Raw genomic sequence first — 25220 nt, 5'->3', positions numbered from 1 at the left:
CCTATTGGACTAATTCTACTGTGCATTAGCACAGCTGGCAAAAGCCATGCTAATGCGCAGTAGATTTCTTTGCTCTGATGTACAGTAGTGCTGATTCTGGCACATTTAGTACCTGCTATCACAGGTCCTAAACTTAATGCACCATAATTACAGTGCACTATATTAGTACCTGTTATTACAGGTACTCAAACTTAATGCGACCCAATTCCTGTGCTTTAATGAACATGTAGACCCACCCACCGTGCATTGCAAGGTTTGAGCACAGTTTAGTGATTTATGCAAACATGGCTGCTTATTTCTGCAAATGCGAAGGGGGCACTATGATTAAAGACCCTTTTTAATTATTCAACACTTTGCTACTAGCTTACATTTAAAAACTTAATCAGAAAGAAAAAAATCATCAAGGCTTTTTATACAATGAATTTTCATGCTAATTCTGATCACTACTACCAGTTCAGCTGCAGCAAGCCCTTCATAGAGACTCGTGGCTGGCAGCTATCGGTGGCATTCACACTGCATCAAAGCAAATCAAACAACATTACACTGTTTGCTATGTTCAGTGATCAGTCCACAGTAGGGTTCCCAGCACTGCTAGCATAGATGAGCTGAACTCATTGGCAACAGTGGAAAGTTTCCCTTGGGCCTCATTTCATAGATGAATCTCTCTCAAAAGCATTAAGAAGTGCAAAGTCATATCACACATTAAAGTGGGCTCAACTTCATTTATGATTCAACTATTAGTACAGCAGCCTACGAGTTCATTAAATGTTTTTATTCCACTTTTCACTGATGGAGACACGTGTAGAAGTGTGCGTTCATTCAGTCCTAAAAAGCTTCACTCCTGAGTTGGGCAAGTCTAGCTACTTACAGCTTAAAAAACAAAAAACAAACCCATTTTTCTGTCATATTTTGTAACTCCTGTAGCTTGGGAAAGCAGCAGATCACAACTGACAAAAAAATTAACACCAGCTATTTTGGAGAGACGTGACAAAGCTCTCAAAAAGATGTGAAGCCTGCTATTTGTATTATGCCTTTTCCAGCAATTCCAGTAATACAGTATTGCAGAGACTGCATATGTTGGATGCTGTTTTGGGGCCTGTTCCCCCCCACCCAGTATCATATTACTCCTTTGTACCTGTAACCATTTACTAATGGGTCCATGCAGCATTTCTGTCAATCCCACTCAGTGGAATTTTATCTATCCAGAAAAAGCAAGAAGATACTTGAGAAAATTTCTTTCAACACAAAAGACCTTTCAAGGTACCTGAGTTCATATCCTCAGTGGAAGTCCAGCTCACATCTTGTTCCAGCTCCTTTATAAGTTTCCTGCGCATCTGCCTCTTCTCCCTCAGCACGTTCTTGAAGTTGTTGATGCACTTGTTCAGGTAGATGGTCTCCGCACACACCTTTTCAAGGCTCATAGGCCTGAACTCTTTTGCTTGCTCAGGTGGAAGAGCAGCATCTAGGCCCGCTTCCCCAGAAGGTACGGTCTGTCCAGCACAGCCCTCCACGTCTGAGCCCAGCACCGGAGGAGAGGCAGGGGACTCGCGAGGGGCAGGGGGAAGACTGGAAGGAACAAACTGCATCTGAATAACAGATTCACTGTTTGTGGCGATGTTGGTCTGGCTCTCCGAGGACTGACTAGGGGGACTTTCAGCAAAGATATCTGAACTTCCACAGGTGCCAGTGCTGTCCAGCATCAGCGTGGGGTCATCCTCCATCTGGTAGCCGCTGTCATTCTCCAGAAGGACTTCAGAGTCGCTCGTCTCCAGCTTGTTAAATACTACTTGTAGGGCAGATCTAAAGTGATTAATGGCTTTCCCAAGTTTATTGGTGTAAAATTTCACATCCACAAGATCCAGGTTTTCCCGGGAATGTTCAAGGAAATACTGGGAGTTTTCCAAGACGTCCCTAAAGACCTGATCAGTTTGATCTTGGTCATTCAGATCAATTTGGACCAGATCTTTCAGACTGTCACTGCTATCAGCCAACTTATCCACAGCGTGAACCTGGCTTACGGCCACGACTCCCCTAGAGCGATTTTCCAAAAGAAGATTTAGTTGCTCCGTGTGGATCAACTCATGCATGGCACCACTGTTCCTTTCCACAGTTCTCCCCCCCGCTTTGTTTTCCTCTAAAGGGGAGGAGCAGTTTTTAGCAGCACTTTCAAAGTCAAGCTGAAGCTCTTTTCCATCACATGAAGTATGTCCATGGGTGACGCGGTTGGAGGACTCTGAGGAGTGCAAGCAAGGTCCTTCACCCAATTTGGGCAAACTAGTTACCTGAGGAGTTTCCCGAGGAGCAGGAGGAATGGGCGGAGAGGAGTCATCCTTTTGGGAAGATGCATGACTACAGTTCGTCACTTGTATGACCTGCTCTGTTGTCTTCTCGCATTCAGAAACCAAGTTGCTTTTCTTAGTTAAGTTTGACTTTGGTGCAAAGCCAAGCCTCTCCGCTGCGCACTGTGCACTCTTACTTGTATTTCTGTACCTGGCCTGATGGGATCCATCTCCACTTGGTCTTTGAATCCCTTCCTCGAGGTTCACCGAGTTCCGATGATTTCTCTTGACACCCATCTGCAATGGGACCAAATCTGCTCCATGGCCCCTTTGACTAGGCTGTTGACTTTGCTCCTCAGTGGTAGCAATCCTCACCCCCGCACTATGCAAGACAATTGATTTCTGCAAAATAAAGTCTCTATGTTCAGAGTTGGCAAGTTCCACGACTGCTGGTCTTGGCGTTACCCGTCTGCCTGCTGCAGACTCTGACCGGTAAGCATCTTTTATGTACTTGCTGCACTGGATCCCATTAAAGCAATGGTACTCGGACAAGAAGCTATAGATGAGCTCTACTGTGTCTTCACCATCTTGTTCTGGGATGCCAAAGAAATAGAGAACTGGCTCTTTCTTGCGTGCATCCCTGGGTGGCTCCCTGGCTTGTGCAGCAAGAGAGGTTTTGGCAGCAGAGCCACCTTGCAAGCCTTCTATCTCACTCAAGACAGTATCGACACAGCTGGAAACTTCATCCACAGAGCCTTTTATCAAGGTCAGGTGCTCTCGGAGCTCTGCAATCTCCGTCTGGATGCGGCTTATCCCCTGCAGCTCTTTCACGATGTACTCAACCACGTCTACAGAGCAGTCTCTTGCCAGACGGCTGTTACTATAGCATGCAGGAGGCTTGTCCTGGGGATAGAACCCGTCTCTCTCTGCGATCTCCCTCCAGCTCATGGTAATGCTAAGAGCAGAAATGTCCTGCCCTTCTGATATCAGCCCCTTGCTTTGGCAAACAGGCTGAAGGGTACCCGCAGAGGACTTGCCCTCCGAATCCTGCTGATGCTGTTGAACAGAGCATGGGATTTTTACATAGCCATCCCAATTGAGTTCCACCTCGCCAATGCAGACGTCACTCACCTCCCCAGACCCTTTTCTCCTGTCCTGAGAAAAGCCCCCTCCAGGAGCAGGAAATTCAGGACCTGTGGATTTCCTCTTTATCCCACATACAACCACGTCCGTTTCGATTTCAACGGGAGAAAGCTGGTGGTGGTGGTGGTGGCGACCCCGACTCATCGTGATCTCGTCGACTTGGCTTTGAAGAAGCCTCTTCATTTTCCCCGTCAGACAGAATTGGAGCCTTTGCTTCTTGAACTGCTTCCTGGCCAAGAGTTTTACAACAGATTTCCGGTGCAGGAGAGCAATCTCATTTCCTGGCTTTTTCAATCTACTTCTAGCAAACATCATCAGCAGCTACACCTGTGTCTTTTCATAGTGCCATATAGCAGCACAAGCATACATCTATCACTGCCCAATGCACCCTCACATCCCGGGTTTATTCTTTTCATGCAGCAGTTACCCAAAGAGGGAGAATATTGAATTCTGGTCAGAAAGAGAGAGAGAGAAAGAGATCATTTAAAGCAGGTAACCAAAAAAAAAAATCTAAATATTGACACCAGGAAGAAAGAGGATCTACTCTTTTGAATGTCCCTGCCCCAACCCACCTATTTTAACTTGAAAACCAGTTCTGGATCAATCATTCTTTGTTAAAGCAGCTTACTCCCTCTTCACCCCCAACTCTCTCCATCGGGGAGTAAAATACTAAATAAAGACAACCCCCTGGGATCAGTCAATGTGTGACCATTGCCTTTCCACTACCAGAATTGCAATGCCATCTAATCTGAGCTCTCAATAGTGATGCTCTCTGCAATTATCGCCTTTGAATACAGATTCCAACATGAAATATTAAGTATTCTCTTTCCACAGTTCCACCCCCCACCCCCAGAGCCATACGATTCCTCCTTTCTTGCTTCAAAGTGAAGCAAAAATCAAGGATAAATTGGCTCGCTATCAGCAATCCCATGGGAAGTGCAAAGAGTGATATAAAGTGGCAGCAAGACTGGATGTCAGAGCAGAGTGTAAAACCTTTTCATTATTTGGATATTTTCATCTTAATATTTAGTAACGAACACTAAAACAGCTCTCAAAACTAATGAGCTGCCTAGTTAACACATGTTTAATGCATGCAACACGCAGCACATCTACAGGCTGAGCCAGTGGGGTAGAGATCTGAGTGCCATTTTTATTCCAGCCTTTCAGATACCCAGGATTGAGCCTTCCCACCAAACAGGAAAACAGACGCTGCACGATCTGGTCGAGATTCTTCGCTTGCTATTGCTGAGCGGTGCACAAGCATCAGTGCTTGTCCTCAGCACCCAGCAGAGCACAGTGCTTCAGCCTGGACCCTCACCTCTCGCAAAGGTGTGTTGTAACCAGGACTGCCGGGACAGAGCTTGCTTGCACAGGATGCATTATACCAACTGCCTTTCATTTGCTAATAGTTATGCAGTCCTGAGTCTAAAATATTTTAGACAGAAATAAATCCATGATGCACTGAAAAAAGCACTGCATACAGCCTAATTATTGGAAATTTTATCACATACAAAGCCTTTGTGATGCAGCTTTAGGACTAACACCGATTTTGAACGCAAAGGCTTACCATAGTGGCATGGCTGCATGGATAATCTCAAACTCTTCAGCAAAAGCCAGGAGAGGTAAAGTCAGAAACCTTTTCCACCCTCAGAGTGAACTCAAGCTGCTCAACACCTTAGCTCAAGCAGCAAGCCACCATCCAGAAAGCTCAGCACAAAGTTATTCTGGTCCCTGGCATTTGTATGATTCAGTCCACATCGAGGGACTTAATCCCTGGTTTAATCTGACCTTAATTTACGCTGAGCAGCGTTAGATAAAACAGCTTGCATAGTGTTATCAGTGGCTCTTGAATCCCAAATTTCCAAGAAGGCGTTTACAGCACAACACACCCAGACGTCTCTGGAGACTAGCGTGTGCTACATTTCTACAGCTCCCCAGGTCATGCGTGCAAGGATCCCACAACCAGGAACAGGAGCCAGACAGTTCTCATTGTGCAGCTATGCAACAGGATAAGAAGAGTCTCATCAAAGGTATATTGAACTCCCTGGCAGCCTTTTCAAGGAAGTAAGGGCCAGACCCAAAGTTCACTGAAATATTAAATAGGCTTCTCTTTAAAAAGCTGAACAGTTATTTGTATTTACAGAGCAACTATCCACGGCTCTGTAAGATGCACTGGACCCAGGCTACCACACAGTCCTAATACACATTCTCAAAATATAGCTGCATTAACTACACTGTTTACTTGCCGGGAGGTATTCTTCACATTTTTATTAGCCATCTTCTAATACTTCCAATGAGAATGCCTTGTTTTTGTTCATAACCTCCCTTTTAATTACACTGGGAAATATTCCTTCATCTAGACAAAGCGGTGCTTCCAAACACTCATCTTGCTATTACTCAGATAGCTTTAGCATGTCATAATTAAGGTTGCATCAGCATTTCAGTTTACAGATCCCGTTATTGTAAAGGTGGAACTTGGCACCCCAACTTTGCATCCATACTAAAAACGTAGCATGCGCCTTCCAACAGACTCTCTGTCCGGCACTTCTTAGAAGCACTGAAATGCTATATCCCCATTGCAGATCTTTCTGCTCCTTTCTTGAGGGAAAATATGGTTCCAGTTTAATCAAATGGAAGTGTTTGGGCCATTGGTCCGTTCAAAGCAAGACTTTCATACCTTTGCTCTGTAACTGCTCTCCAAGGCAAGCACAACTTGTGAGGAGCGGCTGAGGGAAACGGGCTGACTGAGTCTGCAGAAGAGAAGACCAAGCGGGAATTGAATTGCAACCCCCTTGCAGGGAGCTGAAGGCTGCAAACAGGATGGAGCTGGGCTGGTCTCCGTGGGGGCAGACGACAGGACAAGGAGCAGTGGGCTCAAGCTGCAGCAAGGGAAGTTGAGGTTGGATACAGGGAAAAACTCTCATGAGAAGGGTAGAAAATAGTGGAACAGGCTCCCCAGAGAGGTGGTGGCATCTCCATCCTTGGAGGTTTTGAAGACCTGGCTAGACAAAGCCTTGGCTGGGATGATGTAGTTGGGGCTGGTCCTGCTTGGAGCAGGGGGTTGGACTAGATGTGACCCCTGAGGTCCCTCCCAGCCCCCACGGTCTATGATGCTGTCCTAAGAAACAGCATTTGTTCAGGTTGTATTTGTCCAGGACTTATACCTCAAGTCCCTTGAGTAAAGACCAAGTTGCCTTTGGTGTTAAAGCCTGTTTTAACTCACCAGGGAGTGAGACGCTGTATAGAATGGCACCGTCTCTGTAGGTAGGAAGAAAGCTAGAAATCAAGATAGTTGTGGCTTCCTGGGTGCAAAACCCAGGTGTCATGAACAGGTATAAATGTGAACTCCATGTATTTTGGGACATGTAAAGCTGCCTGCCCGTAAAGCAGGGGTGGGCAAAATACAGCCCAGGGCTGGGGCAGCTGGAAGGAGCCACCGCTGCCTGGGCTGCCCACAAAGGCAGTCCAGCTGCAGAGCTGGCCCAGCCCAGCTGCGTGCCCAGGGGACAAGAGGACATCACAGGCAGGCGGTGCAAGGCAGGCCGGGGTCAGGGGCGCTCCCGCCGCGGCGAGTCCAGAGCGGGCATGGTGGGGTGAGTCCCAGCAACATACAAGAGTAAAACTTCATTTTGAGCTGTTGTGCAGTCACTTCTATATGCGCAATGCAAACACACAAATCAGGACAAAAATATTTTTTTTAAATAAAATTTAAAAAGCGATATTGTCAACGTTTGATTTTTAGTACATAATTTGTTTTTTTTGGGTTCCAAAATGGCAAACCCCCTTCCCAAAAGGAGTACTTCCAGGGGCAAGGGGAGGGACTTTTAGTCCCGAGATGGCGACTAGGGGGTAGGGCTACCCTTGCAGCCCTCAACAGCTCATCAAAACTCGTTAAGCCGCCCTCCCGCTGGAAAAATTGCCCGCCCCTGCCCTAAAGGCTGCAAGAAGCATCTTTGCACGTGTTGGTAAAGAGACACTTTGCTTTCACTTTACGATGGCCGTATTGACTTAGCAACTGCTTTTTTAGGTCCAAAAAAATCAAAGCAAGCTGAAATTTGCTGTCAGTTCGTTAGTCTGTAGCTGCAGCACCTTTGCAGCTCACTGAACAGAAGGTCAGGGGGTAATTCTTCTCGAGCTGAGCATTTTACTCAGATGGCATCACTTCCCAAGACAACCCGGTGCAACGGAAACAGGCAGCACCTGTGTCGGTGCCCTCACGTCTGAGGGACAGCAGCCAAGAAGGCTATGCATCATACTGAATTCAGTGGTGTTACTACAGGCTGAGCATCCCGCTTGGTTCAGTGATCACCAGGCTCTCGGGATGGGGAGATGATGGATGCACCTGATGCACAGCTCTGCGCGGGAGCAAGGGTTCGGAAACAGCCTGTGCCTGGCACCGTGTTGGGTCGCTCTAAGCAGCTCCCCACTCAGCACCTACATGCTCTGGATCACCCTTTGGAGGTGCCCACCTCTCTCCATCCACTGGACAGGAGCCTGACCTCACCTAACGGGATGAAGGAGCCTGTTGCTCAACTGCACAGAAGCCATACATGATGCACCAGTGAGGCCGTTCTGGATCTGGCTCCCAGTCTCTGTGAAGAAAGTTATTGCACACCTTCCTACTTCATTAAGTTCTGGAGGCCTCTCCCGATGAGGCCAATGCATCCTCGTGCATTTTCTTTTCTTGGAAGAAAAACTGCATTTCATTCTTAACCGACTCAACTGGACTCTGATAATGGCTGCTTTTGGTGGGTGTTCAGGCTGCAGAACCCACTCAGTGATACCTCCTGTTTGCACCGGTCAAGCAAAAGGGAGCACATGCTCTGCATCCTATTTCAGCTGCATGAAGAGGCCCACAAGACCCAACAGGAAAACCCTGGGAAGCTAAGCAAGGTAATGCGCATGAAGCAAGTGAAAGCGGTTCCCGTCTGCAGCTGTGAAAGACTCCCCGAATACATGTGCGTATTCCAGGGGAGCAGCGACGGCAGGGCAAGGGCTGGAAATCAGGGACACCAGCACCGAGCACAACGGAGTGGGAAACAAGAGTGCAGTAATTCTGGAGGCAAGAACACGGACAGCGATTAAATTCATCCTCAATATTCAGAGACACCCCAGGGCTTTGCACCCACAGGACAGGCCTAGTGCCCTCAAAGGGGAGGACAGCTGGCTGCAACCTGTGCTCAGATGTTGCTTTGGTTGCACCCCTCTGGTCCACCCATCCGTGCCCGTCCTAGCAATTACAGAAGAACAGCACTGGAGAGAAGAGACCGAGAAAGTTGGCTTGTCGGCGGCAATTCCAGATGTGAAAGAAACACCAGGAGCTGCAAGGCAGGCGACGGGAACCGGGAGGTTTTGACATTAAAACAAGAGGAGAGAAATTCGCAGTTAAGGCTGCCATAGCAACTGCCCTCCACATTCTTCTACATGCTGCAACATTGATCCTTCCCGAGAATTTTTGCAGCACCTTAAGTACATTAATTAGTAGAGATTTCAATAAAGGAAGCCGACTGCAGCGCCAGAGCAAGCGATGGGGAAGTCACAGGCAGCAGCTTCGGCAGCACCACCTCCGGAGATCGGCAGGCTGCATTTTAATCAACAAGAATAGGTTCAGCTTTTGGTCAGACGGCGCTTGAGGGAGGCACCGTCGTATACCTTGCTTGTTGCTGCAAATGCTCCCCTTCCCAAACCTCATTACCGATGATTAGCTGAAATGACCACTCCGGCGCTATAATACGAAGTACTCGAGAAACTTGCACTGCTGAGTGAGCCTGGATCCGCGGCAGCAGCAGCTCTCTGATTAAAAGACCGAACATAACCTGAACCCCCAGCCACAGATGCTCCTGTTTCTAAGGTGATACACACAGCACTTTACAGATGAATTAAAAAAGGGAACATGCCCCAAGTCCTTCCAATCGAAGCTAAACCAGGACCACGGACAATTGCACACAGAGCATGAAACAGCCGTGCTACAAGTCCGGGACCGTGAGGCACAGTTTGGTTATGCACATGCGGGCTCCTTGTGAATAATCGGAGTTTCTGCTCCACAGTAAGAGCTACAGCAGCTGGTCCGGTCAGATGTACAAGACTGGTCCCATTTAACCCTCACTTGCAGTCGCCAAGAACTTTAAAACTTTCCCTGCTCATGGCAAGGACGTATCGGGCATTTGGTCAAGGGATGAATTAGCTGGGGTGAGACACAAAGTGGTTCCAAAGACTTTTGTGTTTGGGGTTCAATAGAGAGAAAAAAAGGATCCCCCACCCACACCCAATTTTAAAAATATATGCTTAAGAATTTTTTGGAACAGTTTCACAGGCAAATATGAAGCAGATGATAGATAAGATGTAGCAGGTAAATGGCTCTCACTGAGGAGAAAAAGATTGATGAAAGCTCATTTACTGTTGGGTTACACACCTCCAAAAAACCTCATGTCGTATCTGCAGGTCTCTTGCATATGTTCATTTACTGGGCTCAGAGTACGGTGCTACAGAAGACAGACCAGGTTTTTCGGGTAAATGTGATATCTTTTATTAGACCAGCTAAATAGTTGGAAAAAATTGTTCTTTGCAAGCTTTCAAGCACAAACACCCCCTTGCTACACAAGAGTCTTCTCTGCGTACCTGGACCAAAGCGGCAATGAAATTACGCTAAGCCTGATAAAAGCACTATTATGAAGTTGCACCATTTAACTTCATCCCATTTCTCATGTAATTAAGAAATACTGGTCTGTAAAATGCTGCATAAACACTAGATCATTTTTGCTCTGATAGTTCCTCACTCTGGAGACCTTAGCTCTGCACACATGTGCTTTTACCATCACTTTTTGCATATTTAAGGCTAGAAGGAGCGAACACTGGAATGGCAAAACACTAGATGTACTTTCCAGCTTGCTGGGAGCTGAAAGCAAAGCATCTGGAGACAGAGTCAGAGAAACAGGTTTCCTGGCACTTGAACGGCAGGAATGATTCGGGGGCTGCTCGGAAGTGCAATGGTAAAGCTTAAGCCTGGTTGCTCAGCTCCAATTGCGAGAGAACAACACCCCAGGCAGGACAGCATCCATGAGAAGACCCTGTGCTGTGGCAAGGCAGGAGGGAGAGCAGGCTGCCCTAGGACAGGAAAGAGATCTGGGTCATTTATTCCTGCTCCCCTATGCAACTGCTGCGCCACGTAGCAGCAAGTGTTGAGCTCCGGCAGCAGAGTCATGGCGGGGACTAATCTCATCACCCGACTTCCTGCCAGGACCCCCATGCTACATGGCATTGAATATTACACAAAGCTGGACTGCTTCTCAAATAATCCAAATGGCAACTAGGTGCACCATAACATAACCAGAGTGGACCATTTTTCTCCCAAGCAGACTTACTTGGATCAAAACCCTACTGACCAACCACTCCTCCCGAGAGGCTGACAAGCCAGAAGCAAGAACTAACTTTTCTGTTGATAGGAAATGACACCGAAAACGGACCGAAGAGGTGTCTGGCTTTGAGATTTGGGGGTGCCAAAATCAGAGGACATTCAAGCCGCTTCTGAACATCCCAGTTGCAACTGGGGTACCGTGCACATGCCGTGCCACTGAATGCACTAGGTACCTCTTCAATGAGAGATGCAGGCATGGCTACAGAAGGGTTCGAGGAAAATGAGCAACTGAAGCATGCCATACCATATCTTTCCTCCCACTTTTGATCCAAGTTGCAATGCAGAGAACAGAGGGGAACAGTCTGGGTTTCTGCATTGCTGAAACCAGCCACCGGAAAGGCATGAACTGGAGTAGCTCACTGACAAGGTGGGGGGAACTGGTTTTCCAGTTTACTGTAGTAACGGTTTCAGTAAGGACAGGCACTGCAGCTGGAAGCGACATGCAATGCTGTTTAGCCCAAGGTGAGGCAAGTTGCAGATGCAAACTTGGGTATCGAGGCAGCATTAGGAGCACTGCAGGTTATGGCGGAGAGTCCCTGACCCAGCACAGCCACTCCTCGCAAGGGGAGCTGCAACGTGCTCTTCATTACGGGGGCCGGGGTGGGAAAGACATCCCCCCATTAGGACTGCCTGTCGGTTTAAGAAAGCAAACATTCAGTGGCATTTCGATGGGCTAGGGAAAAAGGAAAAAGGTAACACAAGAAGCTGAGGGATGTTCAAGCTGATGCCACAGAAGCAGAGCCAAGAACAGTTTGACTCCAAAAAGTGGGATACACTTCAGACTTTGCTCAAAAGGCTTTGCCCTTTGTGGCTAGCAGGCAGAAAGCACTGCCATCCCTTCCCAAGTCCCTCAAAGGCCTTCTACACTCGCTGCAGGGAGTTGCCCATATTAACAAGGGACAGAACAAGAAAGTGAGAAGAGATCTGAAACTGTCACACCATCTGCTCTTATTCATAAGCCTGCGTGGCATCCTTGTTGCTTCCTACATGCCAGTCATTTCATCTTGCCAGCTCACAAGCTACTCGGCACAAAACCAGGCCAACAGCACCAACATTTTCAGAGCAAAAGGAGACTTTTTTATTAATGGTATTTGCACTATGATGTGAATTATTGTCAAACCATTTACTTCAAGTGATCAAATTTAAAATATCCTAAAACAAATTCCCATTATAAATACATTAAAAACCTTAGGTGCCAAGTTCCAGCTGAGATAAAAACCCTCCTAGCTCAGAAGTGCGCAGGGTAAATGCTGACAACCTCAACTATAGCAGTGCTAGAGCAAACAGGTCTGGGAGACGAGCGTGTAGAAACTCAAATACAAGTGCACACACCGCAGTGAATTCTCCTGCTTGTGCACAGGTGTTGCATCCCATGAGCTTTCCCAAATTATATTACTCAAAAGTACTGCCCATTCCCTTCAGACCCCACACGTTTCACTGCCTTCTGACTACTTGCAGTTTATCCTTAGCATCTTCACCCCTTCCAATCACTTACCTTTCTGCTTCAAACCCAAATAAAAAGTGAAAAGGAAAAGGAAATTCATTGCATTAGAAACAGACAACTACAGAACACAACAGCTTGCTCTCCTAGGTCCCAAAGGAGTCTTGCTCTCGTCCCGGGTTTGCTGGATAACGAACTTTGGCAAGGCAGGTGATTAACTTATTCTCAGTGCCCCATCACAGGTTGTGCGAAAGGAGGTGGTCGTCAAAAGCGGCTGGAATATCCTGTTCCACAGCGATGCTGAGAGGAGGAATGAGGGGAAGTTGAAGGCATTTTTTTAAATGCACACAGCTGCTCAAAATCCAGAGTGAAACGCAGGAGAAGGCAATGAATGCACGAGCCAGAAACCCAGCGGCTCCCGTCGGCTCCCAGGTTCCTTCAGCCGAAGCTGCTCTGCTCTCCAGCATAATTCATCCTTCCCTTTTCCAGCCAGTCCTGAGTACGGCTAAACTTCACCTGTCTCTTCAGCTGTGACTCAACAGAAAATATTGTACTTAAGAGGCAGAGAGAGAAAGCTGTGCAGCTATTGCTCCTTCTACTCCTCCTCTTCAGCTGCTCCCTGCCTAAAGCCTTACACACACACACACATGCGCGCGCGCTCTCTCGCTCACACACCAACACTCCTGGACTCGAAACGATTCTTCACTTTATTATCCATTCAGAGGGAAATAAAAACCGATGGCTCCAATCCGACAGAAAACAGATGCACTCCTCTGGCACCGTGGGAGCAGGCAGCACAGCGCGGCGGGCTGATATGCATTGGAAGCGCTCGCCGGCTCAGCCCGTGGCAGCTCCGGGAAACTGGAGGGAGGAGGGACAGACGCACGCCTGGGGCTAACGGCAATTATCTAATTCCAAGAAAATTCTCCACCCCTCCCCCCAATTTTTTTTATTTTAATGATCCATCTTCCACCCACCCAGACTTCAGCTGCAGGATGCAATGTCACCCTTGCTCAGTCGCACAAAGCATCTCCAGGCTCCTGTACAAGACCGTGCATCAATTATGTCGGAAGTCATAATTCAGCATCTCAGACACATGTTTGCTGTCTCCCGTTTTCAAAGAAGTGGCGCGTTGTTAATAAATGCTATGGAAGAGCAAGGAGCCACGACTGATCGGCTTGGAAATGCGGAGACGTTATTCCTTGCTGCACTACAGACGGGCAGGCCTTAACCCCGTGAGCAGGCAGGAGTGCTCCGTTTAAGATGTCCTCCTTTCCAACCAGACACCTATCGGGTGTTCCCCCCGATTGGTTCAAGACACCGCTGCTGAATTACCTCCTTCACCCATTGCCAGGTCCGTTCCCTGCACCTTCTAAATATCTGCTCTTCCACCAGATACCCCACCTCCCCGCATCCCATGCAGGCTCCTACCTGTGCTTTTAGCCCAGTGGTGGGCAAAATATGACATGTGGGCTGGATCTGGCCCACCAACAGACTGGCTCGCAGCACGTCCCGTGGCCCCGGCCAGCCCAGGTGTTGGGGGCAGCCCAGGCCGTGGCGCCCCGAGCACGCAGCAGGGGTGGTGCAACGCAAGGGCTGGACCCCACTGCCCAGCAGGTCCAGCCACGGCTCCTTCCAGCTGTCGCTGCTGGTGTCACCGCCACCACGGGACCCAGCCCTGCTGCCCAGGCACCCCGCACCCAGGAGCGCCAGACGGAGCAGGGGTCTCTATGGAGCCCAGCCCGGGACCCCCATGGGCAAGTCATGCCCGGCTGGCTGGATGGGATGGGGCTGCAGGTGTGCTGGAAGTGGTGTCCAGGAGCAGGATGGGCAGGAATCGCAGGGTAGAGACAGCACAGGGCTGGGGTCCAGGGCAGAGCCACGACCCACTGCTCACACATCCCTGCGGCAGGGTGACGGGGATGCTGACCCAGACTGCAACACTTCACCAAACCTCCCTAAGTGGCCGTCCAGCCCACATAAATGCCTGCCCCAGCTTAGCCCCTCTAATTTCTGGTTCTCCCCATAAGCAACACCTTTTGGAGCTGGGTGCATTAAGGAGCTGTGCAAATTTCCCCATTAGCCTCAGCTGTGATTGGAACGATCTTGCCCATTGTGTGGCCTTTGGAAATGTGTCACAATTACGAGGCAAAGCTGCAAAGTGTCCAAGTCACTTTGGAGCTTGTGAAACCCCACTTCCTTGAAGCTCTCCTGCTTGCTCATCCACCTGCCACTTGTTCTTCTCCCATACCCAGCACCGCTGCCCCTTCCTTAAGCCCTGGCACTACGAGCATCTATTTCACCGCCCTTCCCAAAAGGACCTTTGTGCTCCCTTCTGTTGGCTCCTTCCCATGCACAGACCTACCCAGACTAAGCCCTGCTCTGTTCTCCTGCCAAGCCCTTCACAACGCCTACTCCCTACCTCCGTGCCTGCAGCAATCTGTCAGCCGACAATGGCCATGTTAGGAAGCCTGTTGGCTACCTGACATCAACATCATCGTGGTTTATTCTGATAACGCACAAATTCTATACAAAACCAGGCTAAGCAGCCACGTACGTGCTCCTAATGCAGTTACCCATATCCAGAGTCTCCAACACCCTTTCTGTTCCTAGTTGTGGTGGTCAAATGCAAATCTGGCACCAGAGCTGTAGCGCCGTGTCACATCTTGTAGCATTACAACGTCCCACTCCTGTTCTCAATGTTTTGACAAATCTGGCCCAGTGTCTTTTGCTATATGTTCATGCAGCACCAAGAAACAAGCCCCCGATGCCTCCAGGGCTCTCCTGAGTTTGGTTGCAAGGGGAACAATCACTACCAAGGGCTTCAATTACAAGACATGGGATTGCACTGAAGTGACAAATCAAGGTATCCACATCACAGTCAAAACTACCCAGTAAAGATACAACCCAGGTGTTACAACTGTTCACATCGTCAAAGCTCTGCACACATAAATGAAGGATGCGATGAAAGCAGCTCTCTCCAGCAGCACGACAGATCATGATTGAGCAACCTGACTATCAGCAGACCTGTCCAGCACCTGTCTTACCTGTATTTTCCAGATTCTTCAGCTTATAGATAATACAATTTCTTTATTCTTATGGCACAAAGAGCACAGGTCCCAGTAGCATACGGCCACTCACATCAACTCAAGTTCAGTTCAGATTTGGGTCCTCATTTCCTATATTCCCTACATGAAAGTATGCTTGGCTCTGAAGTGCAGTGGGGGGACAACAGCAGGGATCCCTTCCCTGCAGGGCTCATGAGATGCGAAGGGGACGGGGGTAAACAGAAGAATAGCATCTACAATCTAAATCCTCATGTGCCGGCATGTGAAACGTGGTCTCGGTGATCTCCCAACTGCCTTAAAACAGCAGCACTGCTCATGGATCGAGTCAGCAGGTGCATTCAGTTAATGGCAAGCAAGAGTACAAGGGACACAATAGTACCTGCAAGGTACTAAGAAATGAGAGTTACCAAATACTGGGCCCTAAAATGAGAGTTAGCAAACACCGAGAGTTAGCAAACACCAGGCCCTAAAAACAGCTCAATGAAAAACTGAGACAAAAACAGCCCCAGCACTAAAAGTGGCTATGAAATAACAGGAGAAAATGCCCGGGCAGCCAGAGAGACTGCTCCTCCCGGATCGCATAAAGCTTCTTTGCCGATAGCCAGGCTGGCTTCTTTATCAGTTGGTTTAGGGGTTTACGTCTCTCCCACACCCGCTTAGACACAGTGGATAGCTTCCCGGAAATGAAACGTTAGCAGCAACCCAGATGTGACCCGACAGCCTGGGAGCGTTCAGTGATCTGCCTTCCAGAAGAGCAATAAAACTTGCACTTACAAAATTAAACACCTCTGACAGTATTCTTTAATTCACCGATAGATTTTAATTTTAGGCTGAGCCAGTAGGGAATTATTAAAACTGATAAAGCAGAGCTCAGCAATACAGGGCAAATGCTTTGATGTCTGAGGTATGCATTATTCTCAGGGGGAGGGGGGGTTGGTTAAACAAAAATCCTCTTTATGTTTCTACTTCGTTCCAAACTTCCTATGGCACAAAGCATTGAACTGCTGATAAAACTATAAAGGCCGGCGGTCCCCGGGGAGTGCCCGAGCGGATTAGCCATGGGGAGACACACAAACCTCAAGGAGGGACTGCTGCGCACACACCTCTTCTCTAAAGGATGGGAGACAAGCACATCTCTAGCCCTGTGCTCCAAAGTGAGAGGAGATGGAGAAACTAAGGGATCAGTAAAGGGGGAACAAAGAGAGAAGAAAAAAATGGGTCAAGGCAAGACAGTAAGCAGCAGTGGTGGCTCAAAACAGCCTGGCCCTGCATTAAGTACAACTTCAGCATGCATATATATATATGTGCTGCCCAGGGCCCTGTTGGCAGGGACTTAACCTGCCAATGACAAGTTGCACATCGATTTTTATATACACATATATATATATATATACGTACATACAGACATATACACACACACACACACACACACACATATATATAAAAAAATATCGATGTGCAACTTGTCATTGGCAGGTTAAGTCCCTGCCAACAGGGCCCTGGGCAGCACACAAGAACCTCCTTCTGGCCGATGTGAATAGACAAAGAGCCACACGCACGCACAGCAATCCTCGCTGGCAAGGGATCCCAGCCAAGCAGACGGACACAGAGCGAGCTGGGCAATCCTTCATCCTGCTTGGTGCTTTCTCCTCCGGGATGTCTGCAAGGAACAGGAGGGGAGGAGAAGCAGCCTCAGCCATCTCTAGCCTGCCCCAGAAAACACCTGGCTGTCGGACCGGTTAAACCTCGGGGTGTGTCAGAAAGAGCAGAACGCAGCGGTCCGAGGTCATGTGCAACGTCACACCCCAGGGAGGACAGCCGAAAACACCAAAGACTTAAATTGGCATGCCGCCTTCTCCCGTTCTCATGTTGAATGAATAGAAGTCATCGAGACTACAGCTTTTTCATTACTGCCATTCAGTAGCTCCACAACGACCTGGATTTCTGTCGGCACCGGGGGGGTGGGGGGGTCACCTTCGAATAAAAGAACCAGGTGTGTTTTAAGCACCACAAAGGCATCACGCAAAGCACCCGAGGAACGCAGCGACAACCGCTCAGGCTGGCAAGTGACAGCGTTTGAAGCTTTAGAGAGATCTGGGAAAGATGGAAATGACCCTGTCATGGGCCTTTCCTTTTAAAAAAAAATGCTTGTTCTAGTTAACTAAATAGAAAGGGAATCTGAGTAAATGACTAAATAGGGGGCTAAGAGAAGACCAACAAGAGCGATTGAGGGGTATGGAAAATGTATGTGGATAGAGTGAAAGGACAGGGATGGTTCACTTTCAAGAGGACACGGTTAGAAAGGTACAAGATAAAAATCTAATGGAAGCGAATGGTGCAGACAAGGCAGAGGAGCAGCTTTTTGGCCTCTCAGTGTCTTGCTACTAGGATGAGAGGACATTTGCCAAAACCAAAGGTAGTGAATTCAAAGCCAATACAAGGGAAGGCCTCACGACACGCGATTCAACTATGAAACTTTTTCCCCCAGGACACTGCTGAGGCAAAGGATTTAGCAAGGTTCAAAAGGGGAGAAACATTTAATGGGCATAACAGGCTGCTGGCAGATGACAAGGCAGTCGTGCAATTTAATGTTATGCCCCATTCCCCAAATGGCGTGACCTGCCACGTCAACCATGCATGGCTGGTGGTGCAATTATGGGAAGAGGAGTAAAATTTCTCAGACCCCGGGTGCACGACTGCAGGCTGCCGCGCGGCCTGGGGGCACGTGCAGCTGGGAAGCAGGATGCTCCCTGCTCCTGAGCATCACCCCCGGGCATGTGGAAGTGGCAACTGTTTTAGCTCTGGATTCTTTCACTATCCACCAGAGACATGACTGGTACGGTTTGCATCCTGGGCCAAGGTTTGCTTCTGGGAACTGCTGTGGCTGTGTCAGTGGGGCCAGCACACAGGGGACACCCGTTTCAGGCCGGCACTTAAACCCAGAGGGTCCTATCTAGAGGGTCTTGCCGCCCCTCTGCTCAGGGACAGACCGACCACCATATTTGGGGTCGGGAAGGAATTTTACACGCCTGCAGATCCCCTCCAGCCCTATTTCTCTATGATCCTATAACTAGGCATGGCCAAGAGGGCCACAAGCCTGAAGTACTGATTTAAAGGAGGTGCCAGAGTGGAGGTCCCCACAAGATCCTGCTCCTCTCACAGCTGAGTGCAGCACTCGGGGCAGGGGCGCGGGGTGAGCAGCAGTGGTGGCTGTCATGGAGGGGTGCGAGAAGGTTACCATACCCAAAAGCTGCTGTGTTAGCCTCCATGTACTGGTCACACTGATACTCCACCCCCACCCCCTCCACCCACAGCTGTTCCCAATATTAGGGCACAGACCATACTGTCATGTCTCTGATGGATAACAGCATGCAGAGCTAATATAGATCATGTTAACAAATTCTGCAAGGGATAGAAAACCTTCTGCTTCATGGCTTAACCACACCTCTAATTAGCAGGGATCAGATGCGATTATCCTGCAAATGCTCTTGTGCGCTTTCTTGCCCTTTCCTTCAGAGCATCTGAGCTACTTTGGGGCTGAGGAAAGGTTACCCACCAAGGCGGACTGCGAAGCTAGTCCAGGGTGTTCACAAGTCCTACAAGGGAGAAGCACAACTGCTAATATGCAAACTCCTACAGCACCCTTTTTAATAAAGCATTATTGAATTTTAATTACTCAGTCCATCTTCTTGTTCCCTTGCAGTATTCAGACACTTGCACTGCGTTTACCAGAAGTAAAACGGTGTTTCTGTTGCACTTCGCCAACAGGCCTGTTTTATTCTATATTGTGCATGTGAATGACCCAGACACCTTCAACACTGGCTTTATTTCCCAGTATGCTCAGCTCCTTCTCAGATAGGATGGGAAGGCAGAGTCTATGCCCCCAACAGCTCAGCCCCCTTCGGTCTGTTGTTAAGAGAAAAATTATGAAATGGGATAGAGCCTCGGATATCACATTTTCTCCCCTTGAGCAAACGAGTCTCAACACGGGGGGCTAGCAGGTTGTTTCCTTTAATTGGACAGAAACAGGCTGTCAGGTACCGTGCAGCGTGAGCCCCATCGCTTTACATGGAGACAGACCCTGCAGGGCACAGATCTCGACACCACCACAGTGCCTCTGTCACTATTCCCCAGATCCCTTCCCCAGCAGACTGCCATTAGCACAATCCTCCACTGCCTTCTGCTCACCTGCCCCCACCCTGTATAGTTTACCTGTTGAGAGAGCCCAAACCCAGTAATGACTTTTCAGTGGGACCCAGTTTGCATGGCTTCAGGCTCACGAGCAGCAGGAAAGCATTTACTGCAGAGAACACTCTCCCTCTGCTGCTTCCTCATTCAAATTACACCTCGCTTTTAGGGACATCCAAAGTGATGGCTCATGAGATCAGAACGCTGCAATTAACATCTCAACGACACGTCTAATTATGCAATCAACCTCGCCGCATGAAGTACAAGCAGCTAAATTCTGAGTAAATATGCAGAGATGAGCAGGAGAAAAAAAATAAAGACTGAATTACACTCCACTTTGAAGAGGTGACTGGGCAAGGTCAGGGTGAATCGCCACCACCCATGTTTGCACAGTGGGTTACAGAGGCCACAGGACAAAATGTAGTAAAATAAGTCATGTATTCTCCTCCCAAGAACAAGAAGCTAAGGCAGAGGATGGTACAGACACCCTCCCCACAAAACTTAGATCTTAGAATATGACTTGGCTAGGAAAATGAACTACATTTTATAAACCCACAGCTTAGCACTTAGTGTTGCCAAAGCTGTTGTGTTTAACAGTGTGTTGCTGGTCACCCTTGGATCTCCAAATGCCTCTAATCCAGTGATTCTCAACCAGGGTGCTCTGCAATAATAGCACAGGTAGGTGTGAAACACCTACGCATGACTCACGAGGTAAACCCGAGTTCTCTGCAACAAAAGAACTGCTCTATTATTTTGCCATAGATGAAAAACAAATCAGTGAAAGCTAGGAGCTAGCATTTTCCTTGGGCTCCTTGAGTTTGAGGAGGTTGGGAACCACTGCTCTCTCATCGGACACGGCTGACAGTTGTTTCAGGAAAGGCGTGCATGAAGATCCCTCACAGTCACACAGTGGCCGACCTAAAAACAACAAGTTTAGATAGAAAAGAGAGAAAACATTTAAAAAAGAAAAAAAGAAAGAGGCTCCTCATATCTGCTCTGGCAGTGTGCAAGCATTAGGCGAGATAGAGAGAATTACCAACATCTCTCTCTGCCCCCGATCTTTGAGCCAGCCCGAGCATCTGTAAGACTGCTTTGGTTTCAAGCATCTTCTGTCAGTTTTGCCACCCCTGTCTATGCCACCCAGATCACAACAGCGCGTCTTCCCTCATAGAAAGTCTTTGCCTGGATGTACACTCACAACAAGGATACAAAAAAAAAATCTACTAAAACATCTCATGATCTTCAAGCCCATTCCAGGATGAATTCCTCATTGTGGATATAGAGCAAAGACATAGTAACCAAGAGTCTTTTTCTACAGCAAAGGGCAGTTATAACAACACTTATTCCACTGTCTGCCCGTATATCACCCAGTGTCTAGTGACCACGGCTCTCTTTTGGGCTGGCCTTAGAGAGATTTTTTTTGCACGTTGCTGACTTTGGACAGAGGTAGGTGCCAATACTCAATGCATGAGAAGCTGTTCCACGTTCTGGTTCGATGCAGGGCCTTCACCTTTAGCATACAAGATTCAAGTCCTACTCCAAAAACAGAGTCACTAGTTCATGGGATTTTTATGGCACTCAGCCCTATACCCACGTGCTTCAAACACTATTGAAATTGTTTTTTGCAACGCTACAGGAAGATGAGAGAACATCACTGTCCTCTAGGAACCGACACACAGATAAAATGTCAGAAATGCCCAACAATTCAGGATACTGAGGGCTTCGTTGCCTCATGGATGCTACATGCATCAGGGGAGTTTTAAGCCTTTTTCAGGATGTTGGCTGCAGCCCAGGCTGGGGATGGGGATGGGGATGGGGACGAGGACTGGGCTGTGCCAATGCTCTTGCTGGGACTTACAGCCAAGAGCATCTTGCCCCCTACTCAGGATCAGACCATGCTGCATTTCACGTCCGAAAGGAAGTTTACTCCACGGTCCAATATGTGCAGACAGGGTGGGGAGGTGGGCTGGCCTGTTCCGGGGATCTCTCAAGCGTCTATTAACAACCTTCGCAGCACCAAGACGTTGGCTCCAAGTCCCTCTGCTTTACCCCAGGCAGGTTCGGACGTGATGGCTTGCGTTGCGTCAGGATTGACTAGCTTTGCTAAAAGGTTGGACAGCAGATTGCATAGGATGTCTTGGACAGGCCTGATCCTGTGTCAGACAGGGGGTTGGACTAGACATGATCTCTGGAGCTCCCTTCCAGCCCTGTTCCTCTACATTTCTGTTATTATTGTCTAGTGCTTGGCATGTTCAAAGCCTGGCTCCCAGTGACTTCAGCTGATGTTACACATGCTCGAACCCCAGGTCCCAAGTTGGGTACCCAGGGATGTCGGTGGTCACCAATGAAGAACTGGGTTCATGCGACTGATCCAGCATGACACAAACAAGCAAGGCTCCAAAGCAATGTTCAGCTCTTCACCGGACTGTTTTTCCTACCTTGCAGCTCCTTGCCTAGTTTGCTACAGACATACATTTGCAAGAACGAGGTAGGGGCGCAAGGACCAGCCTCCTTGAATGACATCCCTACAAGCACTAGTGTTGTGTTGAGACACTCTTGGCCCTTTGTGCAGGACGAAATGGTTTTATGGGAAGGGCAGATGCACTGGAAGATGGTACCTGGCTAAAGTTAATCATGCAAAGGACACTTGGACACATTTCTCTGCATCTCTCTCTCTATGGAGCTTGTTAAAGTATGCACTAAAACAAGGAGGGCACATACAGTGTCACATTAAAACAGAGCCACTTCCAACTATTATGCCAATAATACCGAACCCAGACACAGCTTTCACGCTCCAAGTGCAGGGATTTGACAAGCTCCGTCAAATGGACCCGAGTCTCATGCTGTTGGTCAACATCAATTTTGCAAACCAGTCCAACGGCTTCCCAGACCAGGAAACAATCTACCGGTAATATGAAAAATGCAACAGCCTGCTCCTGAAAAAAGTAACAAAAACTACTTCATAAAATCCAGGCACTCACCCAACACTAGCAGGTGATGCATGACAATTTTCTGTACCTGGTTTTGATTAAACAGCTGAACTAAATTAAATAAATGAGCGAAAGGGGTTGATTAGTCCCTTAGGCAATTCTGCAGATAGCAAAACAAGCACGGTTCACCCAAATGGACGCAGATTAGGACACACATACTGAAACATCCCTTCCTCATTCCCTACTTGGTAAATTGAATCTATTCTGATATTATCAAGTCATTGGATATGTCCCATCCCCCCGGCATATAAAGTGGAAGGAGCAATGTCTCCTAGTAGCTAGTGCATAAAATGGTTATTACTATTATGACCCTGGAGCAGGGGTTTCAGTTACAATAAGTCAAAACACTTGTGTACTTAGTGACATACAACACGCAGAAGACATGGAGCCCTGTTTTAAAGGGCTTACCGTCTGAATTGGGCATAGCAAAAATTTCAGACACAGTACGCCAGCCTGCCTACAAGCGCTTGATTCCTGCACGTCCCCATTAGATGCATCCTTTTAAAAACACAGGCGTGTGTTTCAAATTTGCTATGACGAAAACAAGGAGATCAAATTAAAAATGTATGATTCAAATAATTTGGAATAAACTTTAACATGGTCCTGCTAAAAATCGGCTGTTTCATAAGGACACATACAAAACTAAAGCAACAAAACTGGATATTAACTGGTGTTAATATGGAAGGAAAATAAATCTGAAATAACACAGAAGGATGAGAAGTATGGGGATATGTTTGCAGAGAAATGCAGTCATTTTTATAAGGTGATCTGTTTTCCGTGTAGCTGCAGAAGTAAAATTACAAAAAGTTAAAAAACACACTATGAGAATAAACAGATAAAACAATTCAGGGTTCAATCCAAGCCCCCAAGTGCCCTTCTGCTTGGCTAGCTCTATTATTACCACATCAGCACTGGTGTGACCGTCTACGCTAGCCTCTTCAAACTCTCTTAAAAACAAACAAACCACCCCCCAAAAAAACATTTTTTCCATGAATTAAGACCAGAAACTTAATTCATGTAAATTCAGTTGCAAATATTTTGCTGAACAGGCAACTGAAATCCACTGGGAAACCAAGAAAAAAAAATCATCTCATTGCAAAAGAAACCTGTTACATGTTAGACTCTGTTTTCTGAGATCTTTACCACTTGGACATCTGTCAGAAAACATGGTTTTTATTTCTATCAAGGGCTCATCTGTTCCTGCTGACTATTCCCTTCCAAAAAAAAAGATATTCGTTATTAATAATTCCTGCTCTTTGAGAGTGCCACCATGCATGGCCACTTGCGGGAAGTCCTGCAGAGGCTGCATTAGCATGTTGGCACTATAACAAAGTCAGCCTCCTCTGTTTAAGGGCACACGTCCCACCCATCTCTCTTCCTTCTCCAAAGACAAGAGGGATGAAGCAGAGGAAGGCAAGTAGATAGTACGAATGTACAGAAGCAACTGAGCCTGTAAAGAGACGTCTCACCTGACCAGGGACCGACTGTCCCCGGATCTGACTCAGATTAAAACTGGTGCGGCACAGTCCTGTACTCCGTCCAAGCTGCATTGCTGCTCTTTCATCAGGAGGCAGCCAGCGAGAGCAGAGCAGTCCCTGGAATGAACTGCAAGCGCTGTACAGACACACAACAGGATATCCTGGGGGAAATCCTAGTGCACTGTATCCGGCACACTACAGAGAGACTTGGAGTGAGATAATGAACACGTATGTCTGTGCAATCCTGGGACTTTCCCTGGGCTTTCTCCTGGGCCAAAGGTAACGTCTCTCCCCACTATAAAACAGAAAGCGACCGCCGGTAACCCTTCTCAAGGGCCTCTGTGAATTGCCACAAGTGGGGAATTAGCAAAACCTGCTGTCACAGAGTGCTACCATGTTTTCCCACATATAGCACACCATTTCCCCCCCAAAAAACAGCTACCGGAAATGGAGGGGGAGTGTTATAAGTGAAGAAATAAAGTAACACCAGTTCCTGCCACCGAAGCTTTTTGCATGCAGAAGGGTAGGTAACCCTGAGCACACAATCCAGAGGGAGCAGCACGAGCAGGCTGGGCTCCCTCCCTGCTGCTGCTCCGTTACTCACTACGAGCAAAGATCTTCTTTCCTTCGTTCCCACCTCCAAAAACAAGGTGTCTATCTCAATCCAGGATGCGCTGCATGTAAGAAACAGGACCAGTCAGGACTTCAAGGCACTGACTCTCCAGAGTAAATACTAGCACAATGCCAAGTGCGTAGTACTGAGGACAGAGGGGAGGAGAGCTCCACCTTGCTGCTTTGCAGATCTCCACAGTGACGCTTGCTTGAGGCAGGTCCCTGGAGCCAGATACAGCTCAATAAATTTGGTGCATTTCTGGCTAATGATCACCAACATTTGACTGGAAATACATCACCTGATACTGCATGGCATCTCATTTCCTTCTTCCGTGGCATCACCATCATGTGACAGACTAGGACACCCAGGTCTTTCTCCAACTCATTTCAACTGCACGTGCCAGCTTGTAGCCAGAGTTCCTGTTACGGGTTCCCCAAGAGCACAATCTTGCATTTTGTGCTGCTGAATTTAAACCTATTTCCATTGCTCCAGCCCTCAAAGTCATTCAGCTCCTCCTTTTTTGGGATCCTAGTTCTCATCCAGAGACCAAACTCCTAACTTTGTCTCACCAGCAAACTTAACCAGGAGGGTCGGCTTCCTGCGCCA

The 25220-nt window shown here is 47.9% G+C and overlaps 1 protein-coding gene across 4 annotated transcripts in view; it reads right to left on the bottom strand.

The window, feature by feature from the left end:
• Window positions 1–25220, bottom strand: part of UNC13B (unc-13 homolog B) — a 315070-nt gene that overhangs the window by 142383 nt on the left and 147467 nt on the right. The window contains exon 1 of one of the 4 annotated variants that reach the window (XM_019531898.1): window positions 1265–3645. The exons of 2 other annotated variants lie outside the window; for them this stretch is intronic. In XM_019531898.1, coding sequence (XP_019387443.1) covers window positions 1265–3605 — 2341 coding nt within the window. In that variant the 5' untranslated portion in view covers window positions 3606–3645. Of the gene's footprint in view, window positions 1–1264; window positions 3646–25220 lie in introns of those variants that run through there. One more of the 4 variants, XM_019531899.1, reaches the window with a different exon arrangement.

Source organism: Crocodylus porosus, unplaced genomic scaffold (genome assembly GCF_001723895.1).
Source record: "Crocodylus porosus isolate Cpor-Errol unplaced genomic scaffold, CroPor_comp1, whole genome shotgun sequence".
NCBI classification, from domain to species: Eukaryota; Metazoa; Chordata; order Crocodylia; family Crocodylidae; genus Crocodylus; species Crocodylus porosus.
Note: the sequence above shows the minus strand (reverse complement) of the source record. Positions and strands in the feature narration are given on the sequence as shown.